We start from the raw sequence: 10,641 nt of genomic DNA, 5'->3' as shown, positions 1-10,641 counted from the left end.
CACCATCTGGTGTATTGGTGGGGGAAAAAAAATCATTTCAATGTATTTTGATTACAGGCTTCCAAGTTAATGAAAAACATGATTGCTTCTCCAAACCCGAGCTTTGCTTTTACATCCAGGAACTGCTTGATTATTATGCATGAATGTCACTGCTAATTGTGATTTTTCCAGTTGACTAACAGGTGATACTCCAGCTGCATATGCTGCCTGTGTTCTGTTACAGCATGTGCTCGCACACTGTCTGGGGCATTAGGGTGTTAATGGATTACCGAAAGGTGTTGACTCAGGTGTGTGTGTAAGTTAGGGTGATGAAGGTGCTCAAAGTGTGCTGGGATCTAGTTGAGACACCAGTCTCAGGTTCCCGTTTCTCTCTTATGCTGCCTCTGCCACGACTCTGTGATCTGTGTCCTGTTTTCTCATCTTTGCTTCATCCTTTTACCTTCACACCCCTGCACATTAGTAAGCAGCATTTTTTTTTTCTCTTTGCAATGTCTCCTCTTTGCGTCACCTAACAGTCACCTGCCCTCAACATGGATATCGGAGGATTGACCACAGTGGTAGCAAATTCTGCTTACATCAATGCTCGTGGAAGCATTGATGGCTCCAGTGCAGCAGCAGCACGGGATAAGAAGTACCATTCTCGCCTCAAACTGCCCCACATCACTGTGTGTGAGGACCTGATGGACACCCTTGATTTGTCCTTTTGCATGATCTGCATGGAACAGCCTATCGGCAAACGCCTCTTTAGAGAATTTTTGGATTCAAAAACAGAGTATCACGGGGTTTACCGTTTATGGAAAGACATCGAGGAATATGACCTGGTGGAGGATTCTGACCGGGTAAAGAAGGCCTCAAAGATTGTCCAGCGTTACATGGACCCATCTGCCAAGCACTACTGCCCGTTCCTGTCTGAGGACATCATAACTAAGGTGAAGGAAAGCCAGGAGGCTGCAGGCGATGATTTGTTTGCTGCAGCATTGGCCACAATGTTGGACTTTCTGCGTGAGGCCCCCTACGCTTTATTCCTGGAGAGCTTGTATCTGAAACGGTACCTGCAGTGGAAATGGCTTGAGATGCAGCCCATGGATGCAGACTGGTTCCTAGACTTCCGCGTGTTGGGGAAAGGTGGGTTTGGGGAGGTGTCTGCCTGTCAGATGAAAGCCACAGGACAACTGTATGCCTGTAAGAAACTCAACAAGAAGAGGCTGAAAAAGAGAAAAGGCTTTGAGGTGAGAGAACAATTGTCACTTTTGATAACATGCTCCTTTACTCACCATGCTGTTGGTCTTTTGCATCAGCCTTTAATTTTTTAAACACATACAGTTTTGAAACAGGGACTGCATTTACACTGGTCAACTGTGCCCAAGCATGTTCAGGGCCAATAGAGGACTAAATGCATTGGCGATTTTAGATTTTTTTGGCTCAAGCCCCACTAAATTTCATCTCAGCCCCCCTAAATATTAATAATAATAATAATAATAAAAAAAATATATTATTTTATTTCTTTTTTTAAATCAATCTTAGTGCTTCAAGTTAGAGTTTGCGAACGTGTCTGTTCGTGACAGAGGACAAACAATTACAGGTTGGGCTTGAAACAGGTTTATTATCCTGTATGTCTGTAGCTGATGCTATGCACCTGTAACCCAGTCAAGGAAAGGGTCAACAGAAAGTAGTGTTGGCCAATCAGAAGTGGTTGTGCCAGACTCCCGCCTTTGGCTGAGTCTATTGCTACATTTACACGTGGCCGGCTATTTTCATAAACGGACATTTCAACCTCTCCGTTTTCAAAAATAACATTGTGCACAGCTGTCAGTTTTCAGAAAAGTGTTTGTTTACACGTACCCATGTATATATGCCGTCAATGCCATCAAGAGCACGCCAAACCTGTAGGTGGCAGTGTAACGAGAAGCTCAAGGCAATAGCAACAACAGCAACGAATCACTTCCTCTTTCTCTCTCTTGGCTGCCTAAACCTCTGTTTGTTTCAGTTTACATGCAAACGTGCAAACAAAGTTTTCCAAAATCTCCACTCTGGCCGGAGGTTTTAGAAAGACTCATTTTCAGAGGCGAATTCTCTGTTTGCGTGTAAACGAAGGGCACAAACGAAGGGAAATGTCTCAGTTTTTCAAAATAACCATGTACGTGTAAACGGGGCATCTATCTAATCTGTCAGAGGGAGAGCAGGAGACGGTTGTGAAGTTTAACGTTGGTAGTCCCCAGAGAAGAAGTTGGTCATTTCACGGTGCAAATTAGAACCCAAATTAAAACGTAACAAACTAAAATTGCAGAATGTTAGAACATTGTGTAAAATTGGTCATTATTACTGTGACTTATAAAGTGTCAGGTTTAGTTCCATCATAGTGTTAATAGTGTCGTGTAGTAATTGTTCAGTAGCTAGCTCAGAGATTATCGGCTAATGAAATTACTGATTTAGCGGGGGGGGGGTGTTAACACTTTTGCAAGGCACCGTGTCACGTTCTCATTAGGGGCTGAGCCCCCCTGAAGGTCTGATCCTAGAATCGCCCTTGACTAAATGAAATGCATGCTGCAGGTTTTGGGAACTTTATTGTTTGAAATGCAATATTTTTCAGTGTCTGACATGGTGCCTACATTGATATTATCTCTGTATCAGTCGATTAGAAATATATACAGCCTCAGTTTACGTAATTTTCACAACATGAGTACAGTATTGTCACATTTTCTCACATGAGATTTCAGGGAAACACAAAGCTCTTCTAACTGCGATTCTTGCAGTGATTTGATTAATAAAGGCATTTTGCTGGCTTCATGTGCCAGAGAAAGTGCCCTGCGCTGAGCAAAGACTGTGCAGGCACTAATCATCTTTGTGCCTGCCTCTGTCTCATTTGGCTTTAGCCTGCAGTATTAAACACTGAGACAGAGAGTGATTACTGGGAGAGTTAGTGGAAAGCTCTTCTGAATGGAACTTCTTGGCACAATTACATCTTGCTCTTGACTTGTCTGAGGTCATTTTTGGAGATGTACAATACTTTAACCTCTTTTTCAAATCAGCATATTCTTATTCAACCCCACATAAGAAAAGTATTTTTCTCTTTTAAAAAAAATGTCTTTCCTAATTTCCTCTTGTAGGGTGCGATGGTGGAGAAGAGGATTCTTGAGAAGGTTCACAGTCGCTTTATTGTGTCATTGGCGTACGCCTTCCAGACAAAGGACGAACTTTGTCTGGTCATGACCATCATGAATGGAGGAGACCTCAAGTAACTTCACATTTTCAAAAACTCTCATGTCTCAAAGCACAAACATGAACAGATAGGCTCACTGAGGAAACAGTTAAGAGCTCATATTCCTCATCCCTCCTATATTGCTGTGTTATTTACAGCCTTTTTTTAATTTGACTTTTCCATTGCCAACAGAAGGTGTGCAGTCGACCAAAAGACTGATGTGAAAGAGATGTTGTAATGTTCCCCAAAGTCAGCTGTGACACCAGATGGGAACACATTTAACAATTGCCCAAATGTGCCACAATTCATCCCTAAATGATGGTTCCTACAGTGTCTTTACAGTGGGGCAGATTATTTGTGATAATATGCACATTTGGTTGCTTTTAACAGCTGTATGTCTGTGTGTCAGTTTCAGTATCTCTGTGACATTCATGAGAGAAGGAACCTGTTCAGAACCAGCTGTTGAAGATACACTAGACTGCTGGCTTTATGCAAATGTTAGATGCTATTCTCAAGAGACATAGGGCTAAAAATAACAATAGTTTTATTTCTTGAAAATCTGATTTGAATGTGTGCAGAGTTAAGTTTGCTAGATAAGAGCAGGATTCTAATATGTGAAATGAATATGTATTTTATGTTAAAACATATGTAAGCCGTATATCTATGTAATAGTGAAAATGTATCCAGATGACATACCTTTCCTATTGACAGAGCCAAAGCTTACCTGTTCTCTGTTCCCTGAAGGTACCATATCTACCTGGTGGATGAGAACAACCCAGGGTTTGATGAGCCCAGAGCCTGTTTTTACATTGCTCAGATCATCCAAGGCTTGGAGCACCTCCACCAGAAACGAATCATCTACAGAGATCTCAAACCCGAAAATGTGCTGCTAGATAATGATGGTAATGTATTTTTAGTTAAATGGTAGAAGAAACGGCATTTTCCAGGTGTGATTAATAGCTAATGAAGTTATCTTTATGTTTTCTACCAGGGAATGTGCGTATATCTGACCTGGGTCTCGCTGTTGAGCTAAAAGAAGGCAAAACACAGACCAAAGGATATGCTGGGACACCAGGTGGGTCTCATCTGTATCTACAATGTAGTTACTAAGCAATTTCATATATTTCGAGGTGTATTGTCACTATTTAAATAGGCTACATCCCATTGTTTGATTTTGGTTCTTGCAGGGTACATGGCTCCAGAGATGCTGAAAGGGGAGAAGTATGACACTTCTGTCGATTACTTCACTCTGGGAGTGACACTGTTTGAGTTCATGGCGGCTAAGAATCCATTTAGAAACAGGGGGGAGAAGGTCTGTCGCCTTTTATCAAACCTTAAGCGTTACAAAATGGCTTCAACTTTGTGATATAAACGAGAGGATGAGCATTAAGAATATTCGTCTCCTTTTTAGGTTGAACGTGAGGAGATGAAAGAGCGTATGCTGACACGGACGGTGACCTATCCGGACAATTTCAGTGAGCATGCAAAGTCGCTTTGTGATGGTCTGCTGGCTAAAGAGGTTGATCAGAGGATGGGTTTTAAGAATGGATGCTGTGATGAGATCAGAGCGCACTCATTTTTCAGTGACATCAACTGGAGGAAACTGAATGCAGGTACCATCTATTTTCTGTATATCTTGTTCAGGGTTGTGTATAACTTGAAATAAACATTTCAAAAAACACAAAATAAAAAGCTTATTTCTATTTCCATGAAAATGGCTTAAATCCACGTATACGGTTAGATTTTTTAATTACCATTTCTCACCTCACCAGGTATTCTACCTCCTCCTTTCGTCCCAGACCCGAAAGTGGTGTACGCTAAAAGTCTGGATGACGTTGGGGCCTTCTCCTCTGTGAAGGGAGTGACATTGGCGGACCCTGACAAGACCTTTTTTGATGAGTTTTCCTCGGGGAACATCCCCATACCCTGGCAAGAAGAGATGATCAATACAGGCATTTATGGAGAGCTCAACGTTTGGGGTCCTCATGGCAGCGTCCCAAATGACCTCCGCAGGGAGTCCATACTAGAGCAGCCAAAGTCATCAACCTGCTGCATATCCTAGAGGCATTGAAATGCCTTGAAAACACATCAACCATACAGTGTGCAGACTTGTGTGGCATAAAGACTCAAGTACTCAGGACAAACACGAGTCTGAACGTTGTAATCGCAGTTTTAAAACAGCTTGAGACTAAAGTTTTATTGGTGAGTGCAGAAAACAACAAGAACAGAATTAAGGTGGATTTCTAACCTGAAATGGACTTAAACAGATTTAGGAGTTAAAAAAGAAAAAAAATATATTGATATTATATCCTATCCCCCCCCAACTCTTCATCTTCTTTCTTTGTCCCTCTCTATCTGTTCACTCTCTTCTCTTTGTGTGTGCATTTGTTAAATTATTGTAATGCTTTGAGATTTAAAATGCATTTTAAAAATTAAAATGTTAAGCAGGGGCTTATTTGGTGCTGACTGAAAGTCGCATGTTGAACATGTAAAAATGTTGATTTCCGCATTTAATGGGAAAAAAAAAAATCTTTATGAGGAACATGTATGACCGTAGTCCCTTAGTCTTTACTATAAACAGCTAAATGAACTGCTGCTGTTGCAATACCAAAAGATAAGACAACAAAGTGTCATGCTTTTGATTAACATGTTCTTATGTGTTTATTTCATGGTTCATAATTGACTCCAAAAGTTCATGTAGTCTTGTTGTTATGAGACAAATCAAAATATAGAGAATTCTTTATTTCTTTTCTTTTCCTTTTTTTTTTTTTTTTTTTATACAGCAAATCAATTTAGTTGTAAAAGCAAATTGTTGAGCAAAAGTTAATAAAGTCAGGTATTGTATGAAACTGTATGAAAAAGTGCTAGTAAATAAAAGTGTTGCTTATTGAAATGGAAATTTGAGCTTCATTTCTGCTTGACAACAGTTACAGCACTGTCCAGGAATGTCGTGTGAACAGATCAAAACCAGACTTTTCTCGACATTGAAATCAGCGAGAGTAAAATGGAATTTTCCTTTTTTTCATAGAATTTAAACACAAACCCTCCAGGCTCCTCTGTCACTCCTTCGCTGTGGCCTTGTATATCCTCACCTCCTGCTGTGGGAGCTCAATGAGCAGCGTGGTGTTGAAACTGCTCTTGAAACACTCTGTGAACCTCAAGTCTGACTGGAACCGGATCTTGTTGGCCCACAGCACCGTTGTTTGACTTCCTGGTTGGCAAAAGTGACGCATGGTTTCCAGCAGTTCTTCCAGGGAGCCGTGGGGATAGACCACATCAGCTGCAAGCACGTAGTCGTAGGACGGGTAGGGAAAGTCCCGCTTCAGGTTCTGAGCCCAGGTAAGGGCAGCCACCTGAGGGGTGTAGCGGGACCGGCCTTTGGTGTTCCGCAGGAGGTTAAAGGTCAGATTAGACAAGATGTCTGGCAGGTCAGTAGCTGTCACCCAAGCACCTGGAAAAGAGTACAGAACACCAAGGCAGCTGAAGTACAGATAGTAAGACGCGTGCATCAACTTTTATTGGTGACTGGCCCATTTTTTAGTTCTCGGGATGCAGCGCCAGTCAAACTATTGGATGGATTGCCATAACATTTTGAAATGTTTCCTCTGAAGATGAATCCTAATGACTTACCCTGACTTTTCCTCTAGCGCCACCATGAGGTTGACATTTGTGGTTTTGAGTAAAATGTCTCAACTACTATGAGATTGCCATGAAATGGTTCACACTTTCATGTTCCCCTCAGGATGAATTGTAATAACTTTGGTTGTCCTTAAACTTTTCATCAAGTTTAATTTGCAAAAACATTTTAGAACTTTTCACAGCTCTAAAGCTGAATTATTAATTATCATCGTGTTTGATTGGTAGGATGGATTACAGATTACACTTCCTGTCTTTTCAGAAGTCTTGAATCTTGTAGGCCAAGAAACGGAAGAACAAAATCAGTTTGGGTTAATTAAATAGTTGTCCTTATAGTTTAAAAAATGCTGACTTGAGGTGTTGACTCAAATCATAAATTTGATGATAAAACTTACAATTCCACTTTGACTTCCACTATCACCAGTAATTGCAAGTATTCTGTTTGTGTAAATAGATGTTTTATTTTATTGGGAATATATAAAAAAACACTGCATGATTAGCGGAAGGACCAAAGGATCGCAATATCAGTACGATTATAACTTTGTCAAGATATCTTTACAGCTACTGGCCTTTTTGGAATGCAAAAATGTTGGTGTGGGTGGATAGTCATGATCCTCAGACAATGATTCTCAGTATTTCACAGACCCGCTGATGTTTCCTCGAGTTCCACCATCAGGTCAAAATGCAAATTCTACACAAAAGATGAGCATATACCCGTAAAATATTGAGTGCATATTAGTGATAAACTCTTCATGGCTTTCCATCTAGCACCGCAATCAAAGGGTACCACGGCTGTTCTAAGTGTGTCTTGATTCTTGAGTAAGAAATTCAAAATACAACTTTTAAATGGTCAATGCTAATTTGATAATTCATTTGATATACAACTAACTGTTGTTGTCTGCAATTGCCTGTAATAGTGATTAAAGTTGGCAAAAAGCCTCATAAATTATGTTATTACTAGTCAAGACTTAGTGGTAAAAGTTATTATTTTATACAAACATTTACATATTGTGTAACTAAGTGCAAATGTACTTCATTATCATAGACTTACCAAGCAGACTGGCCACTATTGAGAGCAAGCCAGTCCCAGCTCCAATCTCCAGAACTGATTTGTCCATCAGGTTAACATGTTGCTGGTTATTCTCCAAAAACTGGCTCAAAGCTATCGCCTACAAAATAAATTCTCATTATCACATTTGCAACAACAGAGGAGGTCAGAGAATGTGCAGATACACACAGTAGCAGTGCATACCCCGGGCCAGATCAGAGCACCATAAGTATCCATAGACTCGCGGATGCTGATGTCATGACCAGCGATGTAAAAAGACTCCTTTCCCAGCGCGTAGTAAACACTCGGTTGCCAGATGTTCCTCCTCTCCAAAGCCTCTCCTGCCATCACTTTCTGATCTCTTAATGCTGCAGGGGAGAGTGTCACATGAAGGTTACAATGCTGCAGATTTATAGAAATCATCAGTTTGACAAATGATCTCCATCTGTTTCTTTGCAATATAAAAACCAGACTAGTGATGGCAGTGCAGAATACAGAATAAATACTCCTAAGTGTTCAATCCAAAGTTACCCGCATCTGTGGTCCCCTGCTCCACCGGTAGTTTCTTATCCTGTTTGTCATCCACCTCTTTTTTCTTTCCATGATGCTTCTGTTGGACATGTTGGCTGACTGTGGACAATCTCTCCATGACCACTGAATACTGGTGAAGGGAAGGTAGCTTAATCAAATAGTACAAATACTATTGATAACTTTTGATTATGATTAAAGCTATAGTGTGTAGTTTCTGTCACCCCCATGAGGAATTCTAAGTAATGACAACAAAACTGTTGGCACGTCCACATGATACAAGCCTTAAGTGATTGCGCACCACCCCCACCCCTCCTCCACGTAGTTGCTAGTAGCCAAGGAGGACACGGAGGATTAAAAAAACATGATGGACTCTTCAGAAGAGGTAATTATCTTCACTCGAGCTTCTGTGCGGGAAAGTCGCCGGACGACACAATCTTCTGAACATAGCCATACTGAGAAATCCAGAGAGAGTTGTGTGGAGCTGATAGTCTTAATTAGCTTTGTAGCAACTCATTTGGCAATGGCTTGAATGTAACGGACGTTTATTAATATCAAAACGTTACGCACTAAAGCTTTAAGACATCTTAATGGGTTACTCCAGCAAACGCACTTCCAAAAAGCTGGGGGACTCACAAGACAGATTAGAAAACGGTTGGTCAAAATTGGTGCAGCAGAGGCCTAGATATCCTGGATTTTTGTCCCCATTATTGGTGCTTTTTCGCCTTTAATTTTTGACAGGACAGCTAGGTGAGAAAGGGGAGAGAGAGGGGGAAGACATGCAAGAAATTGTCACAGGTCAGATTCGAGCCCTGGACCTCTGCGTCGAGGCATAAACCTCTCAGTATATGTGCGCTTGCTCTACCCACTGATCCAACCCGGCCACTTAAAGTAGTTTTTTACTGTACCTCTTTAAACAGAATGAGCAAACACATCAAACTGCATGATATAAATATATGAAAACTATTCTCTAATTATATTTGAACGAGTATGAATACATGTTGAAATAATCATTGTTGAAATTGAATTCACTGCTAGTGTTCAGTTGGACATATAAACCGTGTTGCCGAGATGCATATCTTTACTTTTTAATTAGGATTATCACAAACATTTGCATTGTTTCTCTGGCATGGAATTGTATTTTATTTTTAGTGTGTATTGTTAAATGATTTGTGCGTTTGTGACTTATTTCAAGGTCAGTAAAAGTTGGAATGGGTTCAGAAAGGACTAGATTTAGTCCACTAGTCTCTTTGGCTGTCATTGGACTCTGGTCTGGAGCCCAGAAACACAGCTGGTTAAACCCCCGGGTCAACAGGCTACATACAGGAATACCGAGAATGCATCGGGTTGCTCTTTACCTCTGATGCTCATCACATTCAGCTGGATCTCAATACAAATAGGAAGGACACAGTTTCATGTAATTTAAAAACAATCATTGTCATCAGAGGTATGTGAAAGTAATTTCTCATTCTTATTCATTTCATTCACCAAAAAAGAAAAAAGCCTTTACATATATGTTGCTGAAACATACCTGTATGAAGCAGTCGTCTCTAAGTCCTCTTTTCTCGTTGTGTCTGAACTTTTCTCTGCTGTGTCTTTGTGTTTATAGAAGCAGCATCATCAGTGACACACCCCTGAGCGAGGCGAGGGTACTTGGGCAGACAGAAGCAGAGAAACAGATTTATAATCTCTGACAGAGCCCTGACCCCTCCCAGCTCTTTAACATCAACTCTTGTTGTTGGTGTGTATGTTCTTTGTATTTCTTTTTACTATTGTGGCTTTAAAATTGTTTTGTTGTCTCTGAACATCTGCTTGACTCTTCTCATTGCTCCCTCTTCTCATCCTTAATCAACTAAACATCTGGTTTTAAGCAGGAGTTTCAGGTTGGGCTGTAGGGACATGCAAACATTTGAGAACAACATGTATTCACGTTGTACACTGTGCCAAAATATTTGCATATTTGTGTTTATACTGGGAGCAGATCTGTATGAGGTTTGTAATGCATGTGTGAGATGGATGTGTGCCACCTGGCAGACTCCACTGAGAAAAGTGTTCATTTCTAAAGCAATCAGCAGGAGAGTGAGAAAACTGTTTAAACAGGCATGACCTGGAACTGACACTTTCCACCTTTAATACAAGCATTTATTCTTCTCCTCTTCACCCCCTTGACATCCGCCATCTCTTAAGCCCCTGCTTTTCCTTTCTCCCTACTCTAGGTCCTACTCCCTGT

At 40.8% G+C, this 10,641-nt stretch overlaps 2 protein-coding genes across 3 annotated transcripts; one reads left to right on the top strand and one right to left on the bottom strand.

The window, feature by feature from the left end:
- Positions 1-316: 316 nt before the first annotated feature.
- LOC116046308 (rhodopsin kinase GRK1-like) lies at positions 317-6,092 on the top strand. Its single transcript, XM_031294627.2, has 7 exons — positions 317-1,229; positions 3,108-3,235; positions 3,944-4,101; positions 4,191-4,274; positions 4,387-4,511; positions 4,611-4,812; positions 4,972-6,092. Exons 1-7 carry the CDS (start codon positions 531-533, stop codon positions 5,259-5,261), a joined length of 1,686 nt encoding a protein of 561 aa, XP_031150487.1. The 5' UTR covers positions 317-530; the 3' UTR covers positions 5,262-6,092.
- zgc:172067 (S-adenosylmethionine-dependent methyltransferase domain-containing protein) lies at positions 5,978-10,049 on the bottom strand. Of its 2 annotated transcripts, none has more exons than XM_031294701.2 (5): positions 9,943-10,049; positions 8,415-8,544; positions 8,088-8,251; positions 7,887-8,004; positions 5,978-6,650 (listed from the first exon to the last, which is right to left on the bottom strand). In XM_031294701.2, exons 2-5 carry the CDS (start codon positions 8,530-8,532, stop codon positions 6,259-6,261), a joined length of 792 nt encoding a protein of 263 aa, XP_031150561.1. In that variant the 5' UTR covers positions 8,533-8,544; positions 9,943-10,049; the 3' UTR covers positions 5,978-6,258. The 2 variants fall into 2 exon arrangements, with proteins under 2 accessions (XP_031150561.1, XP_035859870.1); XM_036003977.1 differs by having other exon boundaries at positions 8,088-8,242.
- Positions 10,050-10,641: the final 592 nt, after the last annotated feature.

Source organism: Sander lucioperca, chromosome 8 (assembly GCF_008315115.2).
Source record: "Sander lucioperca isolate FBNREF2018 chromosome 8, SLUC_FBN_1.2, whole genome shotgun sequence".
Lineage (NCBI taxonomy): Eukaryota > Metazoa > Chordata > Actinopteri > Perciformes > Percidae > Sander > Sander lucioperca.
The sequence above is the reverse complement of the archived record's forward strand: the minus strand, read 5'-3'. Positions and strand labels throughout refer to the sequence as shown.